Source organism: Rhamphochromis sp. 'chilingali' (assembly GCF_963969265.1).
Source record: "Rhamphochromis sp. 'chilingali' genome assembly, chromosome: 6".
Lineage (NCBI taxonomy): Eukaryota > Metazoa > Chordata > Actinopteri > Cichliformes > Cichlidae > Rhamphochromis > Rhamphochromis sp. 'chilingali'.
In genome coordinates this window covers 9,456,637-9,481,681 of record NC_137933.1, presented here as the reverse complement: position 1 = coordinate 9,481,681, position 25,045 = coordinate 9,456,637, and the positions used below count along the sequence as shown (strand labels likewise).

The 25,045-nt window shown below is 41.0% G+C and overlaps 1 protein-coding gene across 4 annotated transcripts in view; it reads left to right on the top strand.

The window, feature by feature from the left end:
• lrp4 (low density lipoprotein receptor-related protein 4) overlaps positions 1 to 25,045 on the top strand; it is a 109,430-nt gene that overhangs the window by 63,413 nt on the left and 20,972 nt on the right. For all 4 annotated transcript variants that reach the window (XM_080884062.1, XM_080884061.1, XM_080884063.1 and 1 more), the window contains exons 3-14: positions 6,395 to 6,511; positions 12,784 to 12,897; positions 13,006 to 13,122; positions 13,511 to 13,639; positions 18,304 to 18,423; positions 18,589 to 18,714; positions 19,418 to 19,543; positions 20,191 to 20,325; positions 21,321 to 21,446; positions 21,928 to 22,158; positions 24,020 to 24,176; positions 24,761 to 24,978. In XM_080884062.1, the coding sequence (XP_080740188.1) occupies positions 6,395 to 6,511; positions 12,784 to 12,897; positions 13,006 to 13,122; positions 13,511 to 13,639; positions 18,304 to 18,423; positions 18,589 to 18,714; positions 19,418 to 19,543; positions 20,191 to 20,325; positions 21,321 to 21,446; positions 21,928 to 22,158; positions 24,020 to 24,176; positions 24,761 to 24,978 (1,716 nt within the window). The remainder of the gene's footprint in view (positions 1 to 6,394; positions 6,512 to 12,783; positions 12,898 to 13,005; positions 13,123 to 13,510; positions 13,640 to 18,303; positions 18,424 to 18,588; positions 18,715 to 19,417; positions 19,544 to 20,190; positions 20,326 to 21,320; positions 21,447 to 21,927; positions 22,159 to 24,019; positions 24,177 to 24,760; positions 24,979 to 25,045) is intronic.

The following is a 25,045-nucleotide window of genomic DNA, read 5'->3' as shown; positions in this document are numbered from 1 at the left end:
TTTCAGTCCGTTATTACACTCTTAAATCCTACTACTTATTCCTGCGTCTTTTGTGATCTGAAGCTTCAAACAACGTGTCGACTATTAAATCAGTCGTCGGTGATTTTGATAGTTGACTAATCGTGGCAGCCCTACTAACAAGTATAGTTCACCTTTGATTATGTCTGTATTTTTTCCCCTCTCTTTCATCTCAAAATGGGTCATTCCATCTCCATGTTACTATTTTCTCAACAGGAAACATTTACTCACAGTGGAGACCCATGTTTACTTTTTCTAGTCTTTTGGCTCTAGGTTTGACATAAGGAAATGACTGCATGCATTCACACACATTTGTTTGTTAAAAGTTGAAGCAGCGTAATCAAGCAATATCTGTTGGCTACATGGTTACAGAATACGGAGACTAAAATAATACTGCACATATTCATGGAAAAACAAGGCTTTAAGAATTGACTTAACTTTGTACTGTAATATTTAATGCAGGTAAACTCTCAGTATAGCTAAAGAGGTCAACTTTTACACTTACACTCTTGTTTCTTCACTGCGTGTATGTATGTGTGCGTGTGCACCAGAGAATAACTGGGGAAAGGAATGAGGCTGGTGTTGATGATGAGACTTGCAGGTGTGTATCATTGTTTGTGTGGGAATAACACATAGTATGCAAGTGGGAATTCTTTAGCTTGGATGAGAAAAGCTCATTGGTGAAGGTCTGTGTGTGTGTGTGTGTGTGTGTGTGTGTGTGTGTGTGTGTGTGTGTGTGTGTGTGTGTGTGTGTGTGTGTGTGTGTGTGTGTGTGTGTGTGTGTGTGTGTGTGTGTGTGTGTGTGTGTGTGTGTTCTATTACACGTGTGAGGACAGCATCACACAGAAGAATAAATGGAAAATGTTCAGGAGCAATATTTTTGAAAGGCTTTGAAGCATGACTGAGACAAAAAATTTTGTACTATTGGAACACTTCAAAGTGTAACTATGGGAGGTGAATGAACTGGTCAAACAACCATATAAATTTCAAAAGGAAAAAAAAAAGTTTGTGGTGGTGGTGGTGGGGGGGGGGTGTAAATGGATATCAGCTGCAACTGTTATCCAACTGCAAATGTGAAGATGCTCATGAGGCCGCTCATGATCACAATGAGCTGTGCACCCGTTTTGAAGTTAGATGCCATCTTTAACCAGGGTTTCGCTAAGACATCATTCTCTGAGCTGTCTTACTTTATTGTGGGGCTGAGGGAAGCATGTACATCATTGCAGCTATTAATAATATTCGCACAATCCTGGGAAATGTAGGAGTGTAGCAGGTGGAGTTCATATTAGTTGAGTTCATCATAAAGTGATAACTGGAATGCACAAGATGACACAGCGGATGGAGGGTCTTGTGAGCGTTGAAGTGTGTGTGCGTCTGTGCGCGCACATGCGTGAGTGTCAGCCTCTGAGGAATGCAGCGGTCCAGAGAAGAGCAGCGCCGTACAGAGCCGAATCCATGTGATAAGAGAGATCAAGGCTCCAGGAGACCTCATCAACTTACCTAGCAAGCTCCCTGTTGATCCACCTGATACCTGGACCAGGCCACACCTACATACTCTCCCTCTCTCTGTATCTCTCGCTGATTCGTCCTGGACTCTTTATTTGCATGCATTTTGTATATCTCCCAATTCATGTGCTTAAACAATCCCGCACTTAAGCAGAATATGTTTATTTAGCCAGTGCAGTGATGGTTGGCTTATGTCTGCATGTGTGCTTTTTTGCGTGCGCGTTAACACCACAATCTCTAAGTCTTCAGATAAGCTGAATTATTTATTGAAACGTTTCCAACCCAGCATTTTTCCTCCTTTTGTTGTTCGAGGCCATAAATCTGCTGACGCCTGACCAGGAAATGTACAGGAATGCAGCTCGATCACTTTACTTAACAAAAAAAGAGGTTTTCACAGCTGTCATCAGTCTTCTGATAGGCTCTCAGGATATCACAAGTTTAAATACATTTGTGCCAATGCTGGGTTTCTGCTTGTTTGGGACATTATGAGTTAAACTCTTATTTTATCTAAGCTGAGATTTTCTTTTAAGAGTGAATCTTGTAAAATTTATTCTAAACGGCACTACTTGACCTGTTTTTTTTTTGTTTTGTTTTTTTAAATTTTGTACTTGATTTAGCCATCACTCCCTTCAGCCACACCATAGAAGTCTTCACAAAATGTCATTTCCTGTTTACTTTCACTAGTGGTTTCAACTCCTAACCCTAACTATCAAGAAACACTCAAATACAACAAATAAAAGCTTACTAAGCTTTAAAGTTGTATGCTATTATATTATTATTTAGTTTTACAGTGTTGCTTGCATTCTGAAGGTCTTTCAATATTTGTTTGGACATTTGCTGCTTTTTCTCTCAATTTCAGTTCAGTTCTTGTAACAGACCATTTCCAGAGGAATCGGTGAGGTTCCTAATTCAAAGGATAAACCAGACTTGTGTCTCACATAACAGACAACTTATTAAAGAACCATATTTAAATTGCATTTTCAGCCACTTTGTTACTAATACCCTGCTGTAAAATCTTTCAATTTAAACCATTGCTTTTAGCTCAATCTATGAAAAATACACAATTTGACAGGCGTAAAGTAATATTTTTGCACCAACAAAGTAATTCCCAAATTGTTGTTAGCCCAAAATTTAACATACTTTGCCATGGTGTGCAGCGAAACTGAACTGGTAGAACATACAAGAATTGGCAGTTTTCAGGTGGAGACTGTATCGTGGTTTGGGGCTGCATTTCAGGCAATGGTGTAGGGGATCTTATCAAAAGATTACTAAATCAGATCAGATTTTGAACCGCCCTGCAATACCAACTGGAAAGCATCCAACTGGCAATGGCTTTGGTCCAAAGCTTAAACACACTGCCAATGCAGTAAAAGCATACCTGAATTTAAAAAAAACCAAACCAAAAAAAAAAAAAAACCCACACAATGGAAACTTATCAGTCCACAGAATGTGGATTCAACATTATTAAAGCCGTGTGGGATCATTTTGACAGAGAACAGAACTAAAGGCATCAAACATCCAAAGAAGAGCTTCAGATGTCGTTCAAGAAGCCTGGAGAACTAATAAAGATAATATTGGAATTGTATTAAGTCTAGTGTTGCCTTATAGACTATATTTGCATGTATGTTTGCATGTTTTAGTTGCTAATTATTGCATTTATTTTCCAATTTCCTGGGAAAGTATAAAGAAATTAAGGGTGACTCAGTACATTTAAACAAGACTCTTTTGGCTGTACTGTAGTTTTCATAATTCATTGGCTGTATTTCAGTAATGTTGTAAGAGATGGTTGCACATGAAACAGATAAACTATTTTACTGTGGTTCATAAAATGTGGCTCTTAGATTGTGACGGATCATGTCTCCATTTCAGGAATAATTTATTATAATAAAGTAAACACTGTTGTAATGCCTTTGTAGATTTACAAAGCTTTCTTTGTTAGGAAATGTTTATGGATGATTTCTCCTGTTTTCTGATTTTACAGATATGTAATAAACTCAAAATGATGACTTCTACACACAGATGCAAGCGACAAGCTAACTTCAGCCCCTGCGAACACTTTGTCAAAATGTAGATTATAGTCATTACTGGTGATCATTATTATTCTGACATGTCACAGACTCTTTCTTCATCACAGTAAAGACTTGTACTTAAAGTCTTTTAAAGACATGTCAGTCTTATAAGACGTGAGATTTTAGATTTCAACATACATGAAAGGAGTTTTGTGGTTTTTGTTGGAAAAGTCAGAAAACGTGTCTCTGGCCTTTAAAGGCGAGTGTCTTTGGTGCTCTGTGATCTTTATGGACTAGTGTTTTTGTTTTTTTTTTCCTCCTCAAATTTTTCTTGTTTAGAGTATTCTCAAAAACTGTTGTGTGTTTTAGTGTCTCGAGCAACACGTTTGGTTTAGATCCATAGGCAGTTGCATTCTCGTGCAAGCGGCATGATTTGACATTCGTACCATGATAAGCGACGGCAAAAAACTGGATCCACCTCAGTAAGGTTGTAATCTCAACTTTTACAGAAAAAGTAGCCGGTGTGAGCATTCAGGCATGAAGCTGATATGTTAAGATGCTGTCAGATTACCTGAAAGGACTGCCTTTATGAAAGGGGCTCACAGATTCTATAAAATATGTTGTTAGCTGACAAAAATGTAAAGTTGCTTAAAATGTCTTCCTGCGATAAAGTGACACATACCAAATGAATGTGATGTCTCTGTAAGGTGATTTTACATCTTATATTGAACTGAATCCAGTGGCTGTCTGAATGGGGGGGTGACTGTGTGATTTAGACAGAGATCTTCAGAATGTGAAGAGAATGTGTAGACCAAGAGGGAGACAGGTTCTCTTTGCTTATGATTCTCTCTCTGAATAATGTAGTATCCATGTTGGGGTATATGGGTCAGTGGGGTTTTACTTCCCCCTGGAGACCAAAGGCACACCCCAGCACACACACAGATGCACACTTGCTTAATTCACTCCCCGAGTCCTGGCTTGTCTGCCTGGCTGGTTAACTCGCTGCGTGACGTCATACATTTTTCATAAAGTCTGCATTGCTTGGTCAATATTTCATATTTGCTATTGACAGTCGGGTGAGAGTCCATAGTAAGGAGCCGCTGCTCCCTCTTTTCCCTTCGCCTTCTCTCCCTCCTACTTCCATCCCTCTCTGGCCTGTAATTAAATTAGCTCTGTCTGCAGATGACAAAGGGCCAGTCATTCGGGTGGTGCTTAGATAGCAAGTAGCTGCACTCTGTAGAGCGGATATGAAGTTAAGGAGGAATGCGCTGAGCTGAGCTCAGTACCTCTGTTAGGAGAAAAAAGGTGGGGAAGAAGAGGATGCCTGGATCCAGGCCTGACTCACGCAATGAACTTAGACCAGATACAGAGTGAAGATTTTTTATTTCAGCTGTTTGGCAAACTGACCTTTAGGGCACCTAGTAGCCTCGCAAGAGTGATGACTGTGTTATGTTAGGTTATGATTAATAATTATTTTTAGTTGTGATGAGTACTTGTCCCATCTGTGGCATGGTCAAAATAATGTTGAAAATGCCTGCTGCAGCATTACACTGTCTAAGTTAGCATATTTGTATGTTTGTTTGTTTTTTTCATCTGAAGCTGCATACACACTTTGCTATTCGGGGCTGACCCAGATGAAATATGACCAGGGTGGAAGAATGGAGGCTATATCTTTGTGCGCGTCTCCAAAACTGTGGGCCTGTGTCGCACAGTGAGAGCACAAATGTGTCACTACTCGTCAATCATTAGGATTGCAGCATGAAAACATGCTCTTATCAAGCTCCCTCAATCATCTAGATAATTACACAAGCCCAAATGGAACAGACAGAGGTAAAACTTTTTAAACTGCAAATAAAAAATGATCGTTGCTTCTAGACTCTGCATTTTGAAGCCTCAGGATTAGTGTTCAGCCTGCTGCCATATTGGTGTCTTGGAGCCAGAAATTAGCAGCTAACTAGCGAGTATAGTTAGCAAACAGGAATATGGCATACACACGAATCACATTATAATCAAATACCAAAATCAAAGTATAAACTACTAAAATTGTTTTTACCACATAGCAGACTATGTTATTTGTCAGATAGTTCCATTAAAATGCTGCAGTTGATACTAACAGCACAAACATGAAGAGGTCCAGATTAGATGCAGCTAAATGCTGTAGCTGTCTATGCTAGCACACTTGAAGCCTCAACAGTATCTGGCCTATAGTTTAGTAGGTATTTTGAAAGTACTTAATATTAGTTTTCATTTTGACAATTTTTATTTAAATTTAGTCGCAGTCTTTTGAATGAAATGTCATTTGATTTTCATCATAATCTAAGTTCTTTTAGTTTTATGGAGTAAAAAAAAATGTATTTAGCTGTGATAGTTGCTCCACACAGTTTACAAAGCGTCATTTGTTGACAACAAATGTATAATATGTCCATGTGTCTGCTCTTCTCTTCCTCACGAGTGCTGACATTTAGTGTTTTCATGAGAAACGTGGAGCATGGGAGCTAGTTTCCCAGGGGCAGATCAAATGTCCGTGTCTAACCGTACCGCTTAAGATTACTTCAGAATATTTTCATCTCGTTTTTATTCGTTGACAAAAGTGTGAATACATTTCATCGTAGTTTTTGTCCTCATGCATTACTTTTTATTTAGTTATTGTCTTGTAGTTGTCAGAAAAAGAGGACATTGACGCAAACTGTCAAAATTTATTGGTCAGCAACACTGCTTATAATATCCTCATAAAGACATTAGCACGTCCCATCCATGTTGTTTGAGTTTTTTTCTTTTGTGGTCCTCTTCTCTCAGCTGCTCAGTGTGTTTGTTTGTTTTCTCTGCTGACAGCCTTGTTGTCTGCTCTCGTTTACTTGCAGTGCTCCCCACCTGCTCACCGCTGGACTTCCACTGTGACAATGGCAAATGTATCCGTCGCTCTTGGGTGTGTGATGGAGACAACGACTGCGAGGATGACTCCGACGAACAAGACTGCCGTAAGTACACTTTGTCTTTCTTGAAAACACAAACAGTAGCAAAGACATACACTCGACCTGCTCCGTTTTACTCAAGGGGATGACTTATTAAAGTGAACAGATGTTTGAGGCAGCCATGTGCAATGAGGTGTTTGTTTAGAGTCTAAAAGCGTTGCCTGTCTGTTGCACTCACAAACACACGGGCAATCGCATGTGCACACGAAAACATTGTGGCAAAAGGTCAGCTCTCCCACGGTCACAGCACAAGACTTTGTTTGACCTTTGACTTTATTTTGCTCCTCTTTTGTTTTGAGGAGTTATTTGTGTTCTAAGTCGTGTGTTCTTGCTGAAGTATCCTCAGCTTCCTACCAGGCAGAATCGTGACAACACTTAAACTAAAAGGAAAAACCTGAAGCTTTGACCGCTACAGTGAGGGTATCTGTGGTCTCTGTGTTGCTATGTGAGACATTTTGCTTGATTTTGAGGACATTCTTGAGAGAGGAGGGTAATTTCTCTGTTCTCACTTCCGTCTTTTTTTTAAAAAAATGGGTTAATGCAGCCTTCAGAAAATTGTCAGATAAACATGATAAGGAAACCATCCTATTTTACTAACTCAACAATGTGCTTGCCCTTTTAACGAAGGTCAGTTTTAGATTCATTTGAGGTTAAGAATAGGAGTTGTGCTCTTTAAAAGAGGTCATCAGAAGTAGAGGAGTACAACTGCTTGTCTGTGTGGGGTTTTTTTCTTCTTTATTTGAGGTGTGGCCAGTGGTCAGATTCTGAATCCACATTTAGTCTCTATATTTACCCCTGACAACTCAGAAGGCTCTGTGTGTGCAACCTGATCGGGGTGGATGCATGCTGCAGGCTGGACATTCTATCACAGCATCAGAAGCAAGTTCGGCGATTCAGTTCGATCAACTTTAACACTCTGTGCGGAGGACTGGAATAGTTACAAGCAGTGACATGTCCTTGATGGAGTCGACACATGGCAGTTAGGCAGTGTCCTTCAAGTAACTCACTTCTAGATCTGTGAAGGATCTTCCACCAACAACATGTTGCTTAAATTATACAATTCATATCAATTATTGGCGATTGTATTTTTTACTTTGGCCCCAATAAAAGTGGTATAAGGGTGACAATACCGAGAACTTGACATAGACCTCTTATGCTTCTTTGCAACCATAAACCTTCTTTCTTGGACTCAGCTACAGTAACTTTGATTGATTCACAGTTCATAATAATCCTGGTTGTTGTATATTTTGTTATTATGCCGCCTCTAAACCAGTTCTGAACAAGCCATTTAAAGAACTCTTCTTTTAAAATTGATCACCTAGGGGTGATCAATTTCAGCTTTTCTTCTGATTGGCTGCCCCTCAAAAACAGAACGTTAGGTGGGTGGGGCCCGGACAGATACTTCCTGCCAGAGCTGCAAGTATTTGAACTCACATTTATGCTGGGCTCATTATTTGAAACTTTATGATCATTCACCATTGTGGTAGAACTAGAAAAGTAGAAAAAACAAAATAAGGGCAAAAGTAACTCCACTTGATAATTCTGTACATCAGATCGGGAACAACTCGTCTTTCAGCATATTTTGGCTAATGTGGAATTAAGAGTAGATCACAAAATCTGTATTGTGATTCTGGCTCTGCAGAGGAGTGGTAGCTGGGTTGGGTAGGCTTTTGATGGAAGGTAGCTATTAATCAAAAGAAGGAACGTTTTTGCTTTTGGCTGGCTTAGTAAGCTTCTGACTCAGCAGGTTGGTAACTATAGACCAGAGTGACAGTCCTATTGGTAGCTCCTGGTCTTGGTAGCAGTAGCTTGAAACTGTGCGTCTTTAGTTTATACACATCAAAGGTTTTAACAGTATTGTAGTTCCATATATATTGGATATCAAAGATGACAATGACCTCATATCTTGATTGGGAACTGCTATTATAAATTCTGTATGGTAGAAATCTGGCCTTCCCATTTTGTTTTTATTTTAATGCAAGCGAGGCCTGTTTTTGTAAGAAAAAGTGATATATGACTAATGCTAGTGTTGGCTGGATAGCTTGATAACATGACGCATAGGGTCACGGTGATAGTAAATGAGGTTCATATTTTGGCAAGCAAAAGTGTATGAATATTTTTGCTCAGTTTGGTGTGTTTTCTTTTCATGTTGATTAAAAAATAAACTGGAACCACCTTCTTATGCTTTTGAAGTAGGGCTGCCACAAACGATTATTTTGATAGTCGACTAGTCACCGATTATTTTTGCGATTAGTCGACTAATCATTGAACGTAAAAGTACAGCTTATTGCACCAGCAGCATCTGCTCTTATATAACTATCATTAGCTTACAGCTTTAAGTGTTTAAGGTCTGTGCTAACTAAAAATAAAGACAAGATGATAGTTAATTGAATTCTAATTAAATGTGCAGATTGTTTCGGTGGAGTTTAATAAACTCAGCCGATTTACTCAGGAACAAATAAAATACTGAAAAAAGCCAAACAATAACATTTTTAAGTTATCTAAGTGACTTGTATATGTTTAACCTGAGTAGGGCGGTGGGTTTGAAAACGATCTGCCGGGAGTCCGGTGCTCTCATGGCCCCCGGCTAGCTATCGAGCTAGTGGGTAACAGACGCCTCCGAAAACGTCGGAGCGCTTTTGAAAATATGTGGTGTCTTGATAAACTGAGCAGATATTTGAGGTTTACACAGCTACATTCTCGCCTGAAAATATGTTAAACGTTTATTTTGTGACCCAGAAAGAATAATAAGAGTAATATTAAAACTAACTAGCTGCCGCCATTGTTGACAACTGCGCTGGGCCGCGCTATGAATTCTGGGACACAGTTTCTTCTTCTTCGGGGTTTAACGGCAGCTGGCATCCTTGTACATGCAGTGCTGCCATCTTCTGTTTCAGTCCGTTATTACACTCTTAAATCCTGCTACTTATTCCTGCTTTTGGGATCTTACAAAGCTTCAAATGACGCGTCGACTATTAAATCAGTCGTCGACGATTTTGATAGTCGACGTAATCGTGACTAGTCGACTAATCGTGGCAGCCCTATTTTGAAGCCAATAAAATGAATATGTAACTCCCCACCAAACCACTAGCATTAAATCTGTAGAGCTAATCTGTTGATTGTAGCACTGAGTCTTGTGAACCATTTGGTCACTCTAGCCAATTAAATGTTGGACATGTGCATAGGATTACAGGGACCATCTTGCTGTATTTAAATACAATAGAATCTGTTTAATGGCCTATGCACAGACGCCACTTTCACTGTTTTCTCAAAATTCAAGTAGTTTATAGGTGCAGCAGGTAGAGGATAGCTTGCGAATGATTTTTCTGTCACCTGGTGATTTCTCCTCCTCCTGTGCTGGCCCACATATAGCATGAGCAGCCAGACACTGAATCACTTACTGATGGGGGTGGGGGGTGTCTGTCTGCAATGAGGGTGCTATGAATTTTTCATCTTCATGCCCAGTAAATTTTCCTCCCTCCTCTGTTTCCCATACTTATTATTTCATGCTTCTTTCTTTCTCCATTTCTTTCCCCCTACCTGGTTTGGCTCTCCGTTCCCAATATGTGCTGGCCAGTATAGGTTTCTCCCTAAGATGAGGTGGTTTCATTGCATTATTTAGGCCTGGGGAGACAATCCTCCACGCTTGGCTGGAACCGAAGTAGTAGCTGTCAAGATTTCAGACAAACATGGAGAGTGAGGTGTGCCTCGGTGCAGAGCAGTGTGTGTGTGTGTGTGTGTGTGTGTGTGTGTGTGTGTGTGTGTGTGTGTGTTAAAAAAGGGGTTTGAAATCTTGACGTTCAAAAGATATTTTAATCTGGCAAATAAATATTTCGACACCTGTCTCAGCTCATACGCACATGTAGAGAGCGTGGTATCGACTCCCAGTGCTCTTTGCCCTTTGACTTTTGGCTGCTGTGTGAATGATGAGTTTCTTGAGGGCTTGTTGACCTCTGACCTTACTCTGTTTACTTCGCTTATGGGAAGGGAGCTAGAGCATGGGAGAGGCAGAGAATAGGGGGCAAATCAATTATTTTCTTGCAACCTGAATAATGGAACGAGTTTGATTGTCAATTGTCCAGGTAAAATTAAATTTTCATTGGAACCCACCAAAATACTTTTTTTTTTTAAGGGGGGGGGGCGAACTGGCTGAGGTGGGGGCGAGGTCAGCGGAAATTTAGCAGTTGAATGAATAGCATGCTCATGAATGTTTAGTCTTAGATATTTATTTTAATACACTTGGCTCTGTATGATGTCACTGAGAGTAGATGGTCATTTAAGGCACACAGCCCTAAGCTTTGAGCATAAAAGCTCCACCCACCTGTTATGCGAATCTTCTGTTTGCGAAGGGCAGCCAATCAGAAGAGGATTGGCTTAAAGGGAGGGAAAATGGAGCTAAAACAACTAATTTTAGAAAGTGGATGATTTTGTAGTGTAAAGCAAGTTCCAATGATGAGTGTAATAATTCCCAAATGTAGAGGATCCCTGTCAGAACTTTCTAAATATGTCATGTTTTTATATGGAAAACATTCTAGAAAGATGCTTCCCTTTTGGATCTTTGTTAAACATTAATTTGGACCCAGATCATATATACGTGCAATGGCTCTGGGTTCTTATGTCATGTCACTCATCTGAGAAGTGAAGTGTGGTTCTCAGGTGTATTTGTGTGGTGCTATAATACTCTTGAGAAAAGATGAAAGCTTTCAGTGGAAAAAAGACGAGCGTTACCCTTTTCCTTTTTGTCGGGTCGTCTCTTCTGTGGGCGTCCTTCTGTTTTTGTCTCTTCTTATCTCTCTTGCTTTGTCGTAACTGTCTAACACTCACACACAGCAGTGATAAATTATAGATTGCCTACTGCCAGGGGCCAGACATCACTGGTTTTCTTTGGCAAACCTGTTTGCTCGGCTCCAGCCGTGCTTTGCCATCGACTGCAGCAGTAACGGTAGAAGGCGGCGCTTTGGAAGTGTGATGAAAGAAGCAAGGCGAACCAGTTGTTTCGATAAATGAAAGGGTATGAAAGTAAAACACTGTCACAGGGCTGAACTCTCACAAGAGGGAGTGACTTTGTCTCTCTGTTGTGTCAACTGTTTGTACGAATGACTAATGTTCCTTTTATCTCCAGTCTAAAGGTTAACTGCATAATGAAACACTTCCTAATGTACAGCCAGCACTATGTGTAATTAAGATATAAAGCATGCTGCTAGAGCTTGGTGAAAGAAATCAATCCAAAATTTGAGCTGGACTAGAAGAATATGCATTAAAGCAACTTTACAGCAGTGTGCCCACAACCATAATGCCTCAGAATCTGCCTCTAAGTCAGATAAAAGTGGGTTAAATCAGTAAAGTGTTCAGTTCTAACACACAGACAAACATACTTTAAATTATATTAGTAACAGACTATAAAATACCAAAATTTGACTGAAACACAAACTTCTTGGATGCTCTGTAATACAGAACAAGCCAGATTATCAAAACTATTTTTTAGTACCAGGCTGTAAACATGTTGCAGTTCTGTAAAGTTGGACGGGAGTGTTTGGGGGCCGTCTCGTTTTTGGAGCCCGTCCCAAGTAGTTGGTTGAGAAATGGCAGCTTTTGGCACATTCACGCTGGCTTCTTTTTCTGGTTCCTGCTTGAAATAACACATCCAGTCCTGGATTTTTAGACAAAAAAAAAAAGTTCTTCAGTTGCAGCTTCACAGCCTCTCTGAATGTTTCCTAACAAATAAGAAAGTAGCCTTTTTGTTAGCTTGGTATTTTTAGGTTGAAATGCAACGATCATTTTAAGGCTTTTATGCAGTTTGAGTAATAAATCAAACATTTGACTTTTTTCTTCCATGAAAGCTCGTCTCTATTAACATCCACTTTAACCATCATGTATTCAGCTAGAGCCAATTTTGGTTTTTTTTTTATTTTTAAGGTTTTATTTTGTGCCTTTTGTGAGGTGTTGAAAATGTGCTTTGTAAAAGGAAATTTATTATAGCTGTAACACAGACCACTTTACACAACCTTATCGCTTACTGTGTTGCAATGCGTGTAAATTAGAGATTTTCATATTGAGCAACAAGACATTCAGCCTGAAAGCTTCACAGTCACAGACCTGCAGTGTTCTGAAAGATCCGCCTGTTTATGGAGGGCTTTTTTTTTTTCTGCACAGCTTTTTGCTCTTAGTTTGACTCAAAGAATTAGAGTTGCCCAGATTTCAGGGTAGCTTTAGTGTCTTTTCATTGTGTCTGTGTTATATGGTGTTCTGAAGTCTGTCACTTTTTTCTGCCTGCATAGCTCCCAGGGAGTGTGAGGAGGACGAGTTTCACTGTCAAAACGGCTACTGTATTCGCAGCCTCTGGCACTGTGATGGCGACAACGACTGTGGGGACAACAGTGATGAACAGTGTGGTGGGTACACACACAAAGAGGCTCACCTAAGCCCGAGCATGCAAGGCCTTTATTCATTCCGACAGTATTTGTAATAGTATATGAGCCTGTGTGTTCTTTCCATGGCAGACATGCGTAAATGCTCAGACAAGGAGTTCCGCTGCACGGACGGGAGTTGCATTGCTGAGCACTGGTACTGTGATGGAGACACGGACTGTAAAGATGGATCAGATGAGGAAAATTGCCGTAAGTTACTGAGAGAGTATGCACAAGCTTTGTTTTGTAGACACATTGACAGGCCAGCTTATATTTGTAGGGCATCATCCACGATAACTCAAGTCAGATCAGAGTGATGGTACACTGCAGCATGTAAAGTCAAAATTGTGGCCTCAGAAAGGGGCAAATATGCTTACCAGTAAAGCTGTATGTAAACCAAGATCTCACAGTAACAAGTTTACCCCAGACCATGTAAATGTGTTCACTGTCTCAATGTAGAGCTGAGCTTCTGCTTCATTTCATGTATAGTTTCTGACAGACTCAGCAAAGTAGCATCAAAACTTCAAAGTGCCTCCGACAGCCAACTGCTGCACCATCTTTTCCAGCATCTGTTTAACATGTCTGCGTGTCTGTGCAGCTTCAGATGTGATGACAGCCACCTGCAGCGTGGAGGAGTTCCAGTGCGCATATGGCCGCTGTATCCTGGACATCTACCACTGTGACGGAGATGATGACTGCGGAGACTGGTCGGATGAATCGGACTGCTGTGAGTTCCCCGTCGCATAGCTAGAAACACACCTGCAGCATTGTAGACGTCAGGGTCTAGTCTCAAACCTCCAGGGGGAAAAAAAGTGTACTTCTTAGACACCAATCCAAGTTTTGGGCAGAAGTAAAGATTTGACAGGAAACGCACTCAGTGTTTAGCTAGGTGATCCAGACCAATCGTGCCTCTCCGGCTGGTGTAAAGAATTGCTGTCATCTGATTACACACACAGGCACAGATAAACATTTCTTAGGATCCCTGCCAGTGATCGTGGCTCTCACTAGACTGTGTTGTGCATGGTGGATGAAGGCAAAGCTCTTTCCGTTTTCTCTTCCCTCTCCTTCCTTTTATTCTCTGCCTTTCCTCTGAGTGCAACTCAGATTCATGTGTTACAGCTTCCTGCACTAGTTCAGCTGGAGTTTAAAAGTACATTAAAGGCTCATCTGAACAGGAAGTTTAACATCCATCATTTTTAGTGGTTACACCGACCGAGTCTGTTCCAAACTGGGCTCAGATACTGAACGCTGACAGTTAAAGCATGGTGCAGTATAGGGCTGCGCGATATGACCAAAATCTCATATCCCGATATAAGACATCTATCGTCCCGTGTTTTAACCGATGCATGAAACTATACATTTTAGACATAAGTTGTGAGTATTTATTACATGGCATGCTACGGGGAAAAGCCTGTTCTAACGTTTGAGTCTAAGATTTATTTTTTAGCATCTGGCGGCTCTTTTTTAATTCTCATCCGTAAATAATCTGCTCTTTCACGTGATTCAGTTTATTTTGAAAAATCTCAACAGGATCTTGAGCTTTATTGTGAAAGGTTTATGTAGAACATAAACAAGCGGACACGCGATGGTGTTACAGTCGTTGTTGCTAACCACAATGCATAAAAACAGGCGCTTGTCCGTCCGTAGTGTGGTTATATAAAATATAAGAGAAAGAGAGAACTTTAAGAAATTAATATAGCCACTACAGTGACCATCAAAACGATGAAAAAATATTGCCGTAAACAGTTTATTTTGCGACACCACGAAACAAATGATAGCGTAAAATGAAACGATAGACGTTTTTATATCGTCATCCGATATATATCGTTATAAAGTAAAGTAAAGTAAAGTTTATATCGAACAGCCCTAGTGCAGTAAAACATCTGTAAAAGAGATGCAGCATGTAACTGATGTTGCTTCAACTACTGGTTATTTTGATAATTTGACTTGAGTATTATTTGTTTTTGTCCATTAATACTAATAACAGAAAATGATGGCTGTCTAAGAATCAAATGATTTCCCATTTATAAGTGAGAATACATCTTGTGTAATTGCACTGAAGTTGTTCCAGAAGGTACTGAAACCACAAACAGCCATAAAGTTTCAGTCCATTTAACTCAAATTGGTCAAGGTGACACCTTTCACACCGCCAGCAGCTACCACTGCTCTACCTGCACCTGTTGCTCAAAGCAACCAAATATATGGTGGCCCTGAGAGGTCACACGGGCCGCAACTTAGGAAAACACCAACAAATATAAAAAAAAAAAAAGAGGGAAAAAAATCACAAAACAAAATTAAAGTGTTTGTGGGGAAACATGAATGTGACGGACCATCTGCAGAAGTGACAGAAACCAAAGCGCTGAGAAGCTTAAAAGAAGCGCAGGGTTATCAAATGTATGTTTTAATCACATGAGTCATATAGTACTGTAGATACACATTTTCTTTCAGCCATTTACTGTTAGCTTGTCACTTCCATGATGTTTTTGTGTCCCCAGAAACACTAAAGAGCTGTTAGGAAGTGGCATTTTTGCCATAGTTGAGGTTGATAAGGTGGGTATTTTACCATTGGATTTGATGCAAAGTGACTCTACAGAAGAAGAAGAAAAAAATGTGAATTGTTGATTCACTGTCTGTAATCTTGAAAGCTGATTCTTTGATAATAGTGTTTATGTGTTGTAAGAAAGGCCCTCTGGTAGCTGCACGAAAATTGAGCTTCATTGTAAAACACTGAGTGCTGATTTCACATCCCGACGTTCTGTTGATGGCAGGTTGGGCTCAGGAACAGCTGTTGCTCGACAGCCTGTGTCATAACTGGAAAGCACTCTGTTAGATCTGTGCTGTCACTGTATCTCTCTCTCTTTCTCGATCACACGCACCCACACACACACACGCTCACACACACACACACGCAGAGGGAAGCCACAGTCCTGACATAGACTATCATGTTTCGTTCGCCTCGCTCCAGAGACGCTGCCTGCTGCTGACTAATCTCTCAGCTTCTCCCCTCCCTGTTCCCTTGTCTCCGATTTCTCACGTTCATTTGCTCATCATCTTTTAACTGCCCACCACATCCAGCTCTTTCACAGACACATGCGCTCGAGCCCAGTGGTTTCCCCCCACTTTGATGTGTTTATCTGCAGCGCAATAAGCACGGCTTCAAAGTTTTGCAACATCGTTTGATCATCTGTAAGGTCAAATTATTCAACTGAGCAGCTCTCTGTTTTTTCCTCTCATCTCCTCCCACATCCAGGTTTTTTAATTGCTGCCTCACTTTTGAAGTGTCGAACTTTTTTCGAAAGTTGAGCTGGCATCAAAGCGTATTTGAAAGGGGGGGGGGAAGCACAAAAGGGGCAGCAGAAAGACCTTAAGAAATACTTTAGATAACTGTGTGTAGGAAATACAGAGGCACATAACAGATCTAAATGAACAAAGTGTTGTTCAAGGTTTGTTTCAGGTCCTCGCTGATGATTGCGTGTCCCCTGTGGCTGTCCTTCACTCTCACACTGCCTGTTATTCTTCCTGTTTTATTTATTTATTTCTGACTCAGAATGGTTCAGGGCGAGAGCGTTCTTTTTTTCTTTTTAGTAATTTAAGTCCTAGTAAATTCTGTTTTATGCTGTAGTTTGTACACAAACACACACACACTTAGACAGAGAAGGCATTTCTGAGAGGCATAAGACAGCCCATCCTCAGACAGCATTCCTTGGCACGGACTCTCCAGACACATGAAGGGCGCTTTGTTAGAGAAGTCGACACTCTCTCTCACTCCCTCTCTCCCCCTTATGTGAATACACACACACACACCCAAAAGAGATCACACTTGCAAGCCTCGTTACCACTGATGCCGCTTTGGGCTGCGTGGCTGAGCAGATGAAAGAGCTCAGTTGCTGTTTTTGTGTGCATGTGTGCGCGAGGGAGAGAATAAGAGATAGACAAGAAAAGGGGGGATGAATCATTTGGGTGTGTGCGCGGGTGTCGGTGTGCTAGTTGGTGTCCCACGCTAATTCCCTTGGCCAATAAGTCTCTCTCTCTCAGCTTCTCTCTTGTGGGAAAGCCACCTGCTGTTTTGATCGTTTCTTGCCCAGCTGACAGGCCTGCACAGCGTTGCTAGAAACTGTCTTGACTCACATGCCTGCTGTAGCTTCGATGGGAGCCGACTCGTCCTGTCATGAGGAAACGCGTCGAAGAAATACACACACGCTCACACACGGATGAAGGGTTTAAGATGCTTATGTCTGATTCAGCTTTAATCTTCTCATCCACCTCCGTCGTCATCTGCTGCCAGTTTGAGCTTCACTTTGATCTGATCACATGTAGCGATGATGGTGGGTGATTTAAAGGTGGGACATTTATGATCTCTGCTTAGAGATGATCATGCAGCAGCTTAAGTAAGCAGATCTAATTACTATATGTGGGAAAAGTAATATATGTTTAGGTATGTGGAATGCGCTCAGAGAAGATAGAGTAAAAATGTTTATTCTGTGATCTTGTGACAAAACTTTCACTCTTCAAAGGTGCATAAGTGGGATCAGACATGGTGCAAACTTGTAGATGACTTACTTTTCCAAAATAAACAAAAGGGTACCAAAAGAGACCTGATCTGAATAGACTAAAAGGTAATGGGATCGAAATTTGGTCAACCTGAACACACCACAATGCTTGTTAGTATGTGTCATTATCTGTCGATGAACCTGTGATTGCTGATATATTTGCAGAGTTGTGGTTGCAGAACGACCTCTCGGAAGTATGGAGAAACAATAAGAGGGCTACTTTAGCCAGAGAAGGTGCTCTGACAGTGAACTAGTGCTTTGTTATGCAGTACTTGACAGCATTTGTACCATGTCAGTTCTGCGTGGCACTGCATTTGTGGCAGAACAAATTTCCATCAGTGTCTTTGTATGACTGTAGCTGAATACAGCAGGAATGAAGAAAAGCACCACCTTGAGGCGCTACTGAGCATTTGTGGCGTGCAAGTAAAGTACAAATACGCAAAAAAAGAACTCCGCTGACAGCTAAGGTGACCTATCCGCTGTCGCTAGTCTCACTTTGTGTCGTCACTATGCAGGATTTTTAGAACTTTATCCCACATGTTGAGACAGCATCTTACATGTTTCTTGGCCCTCATCAAATTAAAACATGCAAGTCTCACACAAAAGGCATGACTCAAAAAGGTGATTATTTAATAAGAAATTAAACAGCTGGACTTACCAGTGGTTATAATACAGGGATGTTCAAAGACTGTCATACCATTAAAAACGAGCCTCCTTTTCATGCTTGCTATAGCAAGGAAGTGGACCTGTAACCTGCACAGTTTGTGTATATTTTTATATATTTTTTAGATTTATATATAACTCCAGGCTAAATCAGTTATATATATGTGTGTTTATTTAGCTTCACATCAGCCATGCAGATCAGTGGAATTCATGTGCAGCAGCGGGATGTGCATCAATGCTGCATGGAGGTGCGATGGCGAGCACGACTGTGACGACCGTTCAGATGAGAAGAACTGCAGTGAGTAGCCGGTGTCCAGAATTAATGAACAAATCAGTTAAAAATTAATCATTTCTTCTTTTTCCGTCATTATTTCAAAAAAGCATTCACCCATAATGACTGAAGTCCTAATGACTGATCTAAAACTATAAGAGTAATATGTATGTTTATGTGCGTCTCCTGCAGCCACGTCCATGTGCACGGCCGACCAGTTCCGCTGTGGAACTGGACGCTGTGTCCGGTTGTCATGGAGATGCGATGGCGAGGACGACTGCTCGGATCGCAGCGATGAAGAGGGCTGTGAGAAAACTGGTAAGGCTCTGGTTGTTATCTTGTTTTCAGCCGCTAAAAATAGTACAAGCTTCAACAGTAACCATGACAACAGCTCTGAACAGCCCTCTGCTGAGAAACTTCTCTGTTGGGAAACACAGTTGCATTTTAAAAAAAGGAAAAAAGTTCAGTTTTTTTTTTTTCTTTTTTGGTCTGTTCCTTCACTGTGCTGTGGAAAGACGAACCGCAGAGACAGGCCTGTGTATTGTGATTAAAATAACAGTGAACAGGCAGCGAGGGGGAAAAAGCTAGATGGAAACTTTTTATTCTGTTTTTGGATACTATCCACCAATAAAAGGAAGCATGGCGATAAAGAAGTTCAGCTTTGCAGGAAACCTGTGAATACCTGAAATGTTTCTTTTATTGCTCATCACACCATTTTATTCATATTTAATGATCTATTCAAATCCATTGTGTCATTTTTAAACCTGCTTATGTGCATCATAGTCCATGCACAGTCACCTGTTGTTCATGCTTGCATGTTACATAGGGTACACACGCACACACAACATTAAATACGTACATACATGGGACTTAAACCACAACAGGGAATTAAAGACATGGCAGGCAACTGACTGTCACAACCATAGCACATACTATTTAGATATTTAAGGGAGAACTACTTGGATAAATATGGCGTAGAAAAGTGTTTCACTTATCAGATCTGTGTTGTATCTCCTCACAGACAGTCCTCCATGTGCCCCTGATCAGTTCCAGTGTGGGAATGGCCGTTGTATTGGCCTGCGGAAGGTTTGCAATGAGGTCAATGATTGTGGTGACGGGACTGATGAACACCCACACCATGACTGCCGTAAGTGTAAGAATGGTGACATCGGCATCTGGACACCAATATGACGATTACATAATAGTTTAAAGAGTTTAAAGGCAGATAGCAATGACGACATTTGGTATCCAGTGCATCAGTCGATACTTTTTTTTCTTTAGACACAAGAATGATAAACAGATTTACCTAACATTTGTTATGTGAAGTTATATATGAGTCCTTACTAAGATAATATTAAATTGTAGAAATGATCTTATTTTATTGTTACAATAAATTATGGAACACTGGTAACATGTTTGAAGGATGTTTCTGTGTCTTCTCTTTACTTTTTACATTTATTGGTCTGCCATTATAAATACAAATACCGATTTCATCAAGGTAAAATGTAGTCCTAATGCTGACTCGGTGAGATGACGCTGTCAACAGAAACCATTGGAACAGCTGAGGGTGTATAATAAATGCTCACATAAATTTTAACAGCAGTTTATACTGTATATGTTGACCTGGGCCAGCCTGATTGCCATCGCCATCCACGGGCCTAGCTGCTTGTGTGTCTAAAATATTTTAAGGCCCAACAGTAGATGAGTCAGACACTTTTTATAGTGTGCGGCTGTATTTATACTGAGCTAGGATGCTGTGTTTATGTTCCTGTAATGTTTCTGTGTTGTGCGCAGGGCCACGCTCCAACGAGGGCAACTGTAACCAGAATAACGGAGGCTGCTCCCAGAAGTGTCAGATGGTGAGAGGACTGGTCCAGTGCACCTGTCACACTGGATACCGACTGATGGACGACGGCAAAACCTGCCAGGGTAACACTGGCTTGCTTGCTTGCGCGTGTGTGTGTGTTGGAGAGAGAGACAGCAGAGTGAAAGTGAGTGAGCAGGTTGTAGCAAGTGTTAATATTCATGACCTCTGCAGAGTTTGACAATTGGCCAGTTGCTACTTTGTGTTAAACATCTGATAGCTTCACTGACTTCCTACATGTGACAGTGCTTTAAGAATTGTTCTCAGTTTGCTACAACTCTACTCCCTCACTCCACTCATTCAACGTGCACTTCTTTTATAGCCTGAAGATGGTCTTTTGGAAATTGGTAATATAATTTACACATTAGGAACTAAACCAGTCATATAATTTGGTTAAGCTAAGCCTTTTCTTTTGCCAAGCATAGATGATTAAATTGTACAGAGAGACTCCAAGCTATCAACTGAATTAGAGGTGTCTGGGGAAAACAAATCAACAAATAAGCAACCAACCCAAAACTGAAAGTAGAATACAGATCCTGACTGAGTGAATTAAGCAAACCTATAAAAACTACAACTTTGCTCTACTTGTCCTGCCTTTAACTTCCTAAATACGGCCAGGGATTGAAGTTCATTAGTCCAGTCAGTCAGTTTTGCAATTTGTTAGCAGGGTTGTTTTCCAAAAGTATGAAGAAATTTCGCTGGAATTTCACAAGAATTTTCTCTTTGGGCTGGAAAGTTATTGATGACTGTTTGGTCTTCTTCTAATCTTGGATTTCTGCCACTAGCTAAACATTTTATTTGCCAGAACTTCCAAATCATGAAGATACATTCAAATCTACTCGATGTATTTTTTCCAGCTTCCAACAGTTAGTGTGCATGCATGTTGTGAAACTGATTTAGATAAAGGCTTGAAAACTAAAATGATGTACATATGCTCCAAAAGCATCAATGAATTTTCCCTTTCTGCACAATGTGTGACATTGTTAATACTGTGGGAGATAAGACACCAACATCTATATGTCCCTCCCCTCCCTTCTTCTGTCTCTGTGGTCTGTTCCAGATGTGGATGAGTGTGCTGAAGAAGGCTACTGCAGTCAGGGCTGTACCAACACAGAGGGGGGCTTCCAGTGCTGGTGTGTTCAGGGCTACGAGCTCCGACCTGACAAGCGCAGCTGCAAAGCTCTGGGTACGAATGACTGGACTGTGTTTCATCCCTGACATGTGACCGCAGAGAGCTGTCGTGGTTTGACTTCTAATAAAAGTACAGTTGCATAGTGTTTGTACGTGTTTCAGCAGTAACTATATCCGCTGCTCTGTTGCCGGGTCTTGGACTTGCATTGAGGTCACCTCATTCGGAGGGTCTGGACTCAATTTAGATATGCTGCATAGGTAGAGGGCAGACCTGGTGCAGCAGCACATCAATCTGCTGCGGTCCAGAGTTAAATGCAGGTCAGACATGTCTGTCACACAGCTGCTGCAACCCAGACCTTTATATCCAGTCAGATTAATGCTTTGTCTCATTTAAAGTGACCTTTTGTCCTAACTGAATTTTCTTTATCTCTCTTGTGTGTAGTTACTTGCCAATTTTAACCTGCTAACCTTTGCTTCTCCTTTTCACTTTAACACACGTCAACTCCATTCACGTCCCTCTTTCTTCCTCCCTTTAGGTCCCGAGCCAGTGCTGCTGTTTGCCAACCGCATCGATATCCGTCAGGTTTTGCCACATCGCTCCGAGTACACCTTGCTGCTCAACAACCTGGAAAACGCCATCGCTCTGGACTTCCATCATAGTCTTGAACTAGTCTTCTGGTCAGATGTGACTCTGGACCGCATCATGAAAGCTAACCTCAACGGCTCCAATGTGGAGGAGGTCGTCTCCACCGGTCTGGAGAGCCCAGGTGGGTACAACAGCTAATGGGATGCAGGTTCAGATGTAGGACAACAGACTCATTTATCATGTTTCCAATTTATTGGACTCTGCTGCTTTCTGTCCAACTATACTCTGCCCCACTCTACTTCATTCATCACCTTATTCATAAATGAGTTAAGCAACATAACATCAATACTGGTGAAACTTGAAAGTCTTTGGTGCTTTCTTCTTGTCTTTTTAATTTATAGTTTCTCTCTGGTTCCTTTATTTCTAACCCTGACCCTCCTTTTCTATTTCAATCTGTGTTTTTTGTATACATATTTGTGTTCGTTACATTTTGTCTTATTCTGTCATATTTAATCTCTTTCACCACTAAATTTTCTAAAAAAACATTATTTGCTTTCTTTAAAGTTAAAAGGATCATCATCTAGCACACGTGTTGTGCATGTAGCTAGAGTCATATTAGATTTAGCTTAGCCTACCATAATCGCTTAAAACAGAGAAAAGGCTAGCCTGACAGGCTTACAACTCACCAGCTAACACACTGTATCTTATGTATTTAACTTGTCCTAGTAGTATCAGTTATGCAGTTTTTATTTCATAATCATGATTTATTCTTTCTACTGATACAGTAGTATCGTGATTCTCGCTGTACCAGAGGTTAGCTGTGATTACAGTCAGGCTACAAAGGCAAATCTGCTGCTACATCCTTTCTTGATTTTGTTTTGATTTTTTTGCTACATCATGACATTGATTTAGCTGGTTTTAAAGCTGCACTAGTGACACCACAATGTCTTGCTAGCTAAAGCGTTTGAACCTGAGAGGCAGATGATGTCTGAACAGGTTGTATGAGTCGGTTTTAGAGAAAGAAAAAAAAAAAAACATGGAAAGGAGTAATTTGCCTAATAGTTTTGTTTAATTGGCTTAAAAAGTCCCCATCTATATTAGTTTTTAATTGTTATGAATTCAGTTTATTTACACAGCAATTCAATTAAATTCAGTTTTATTTATACTGCGCCAAATCACAGCAACACTTGCCTCAAGGTGCTCAAGGTGTAAGGTAGTAATACATAAAGAGAAAAAAACAACAATCATATGACCCCCTATGAGTAAGCACTTTGGTAACATTGGGAAGGAAAAAATCCCTTTTAACAGGAAGAAACCTCCGGCCGTCCATCTGCCGCGACTGGTATGATATGCAAATTGGCTCAAGAGTTGGCAGTTTGTCTTGTAATTGGAAGTTTGCCGGTTCGAGTCCCGGCTCGGACAGTCTCGGTCGTTATGTCCTTGGGCAAGACCCTTCAACTACCGCCTGCTGGTGATGGCCAGAGGGGCCGATGGCGCGATATGGCAGCCTCACTTCTGTCTGTCTGCCCCAGGGCAGCTGTGGCTACAACTGTAGCTGCCTCCACCAGTGTGTGAATGTGAGAGTGAATGAATAGTGGAATTGTAAAGCGCTTTGAGGGTCTCAAAAAGCGCTATATAAATGCAATCCATTATTATTATTGTTATTATTATTTTTCACACCATTTGGCTTCAGTCCAACAGAGGTCCTTCAACCCACTCATCAAGAAATAGTTCTGCACCTTGATCCCAGTAAATCCACAACTTTGACTTTGTTCACTGGATTTTTTTTTTTTGAGATTTATAAAAAGAGACATTATAATAGGTGATGAAGGTTTATTAGATTAACTATTAGCAAGATGATAGATGTTCTACCAGCAGAACACTTTCAAAAATAAGAACTAACAGCTACACAAATAATTATCAGACAAAGCAAATTGAAAAAGCTAAAGAGTATGCATTGCTTGTGTCTACTTGTAACATTAGTAACAAAATATTGGTTCATACTTAAACCAAACTCAGAATGTTCTTCTCTCCTTTTAAAGGTGGACTGGCCATAGACTGGATCCATGACAAGTTATACTGGACAGACTCTGGGACGTCCCGTATTGAGGTGGCAAACCTGGATGGGACACACCGCAAAGTACTGATCTGGCAGAACATGGAGAAGCCCAGAGCCATTGCACTGCACCCCATAGAGGGGTACGAGTCCAAACACAGGCACGCACATGCAGTCTATAATTCACCACAGATGTACACACACTCATATATACATATCCCCTCTGGATGTGTCCCAGTTGTAGTGTAGCAGCAGAGCAGGGATTAACGTTTGGCGGCACAGCCATACCCACAGGCAAGCATCTGTGTGGAACAAGTCTTTCATGAAAGGGGCAGCAGCTAAGTGTGTTTTCTTCCTAGCTTTCATGAGCTGCAGTGGCAAGAGAGAGTTTTGGATGAACCCCCAGAGAAATATAAAGCTAGAAAACTCATTCAGCTTATTAGGTTGCTCATTTGCATGGGATAATTGAAAATTATATTTTAAAAAAGAGTGTATCCTCCCTCTGAGCCCGGACAGAACAGATGAATGCTGATGGGGAGGACATGAATGATGAGGACAGAGGAGACTTTTCTTGTTAAATCAGGCATCTGTTGTGTCTAGAATCCTGACAGCCGTCTGCTTGCCTCTTGTCTTTAATGGACACCATGACTATCAGCTAATTTACACCCATCTAGTCTGCCGCTGTGAACAAACAAACTGAGCGTGATTGCCCCATTTTTCTTTTCAGTAAGATCTACTGGACCGACTGGGGTAACACACCTCGCATCGAGTACTCCAACATGGACGGCTCAAACCGCTGTGTCATAGCAGACACACACCTGTTCTGGCCCAACGGCCTCACCATAGACTACGCTGGCCGCCGCATGTACTGGGTGGATGCCAAGCACCATGTCATTGAGAGAGCTGACCTGGACGGACGCAACCGCAAGGCCGTCATCAGCCAAGGTACACTCCTAGTCTTGACTGTTACACACGTTTGCTGGAGCTAGCTTAGTTGCCTAAAGAGTGGGGC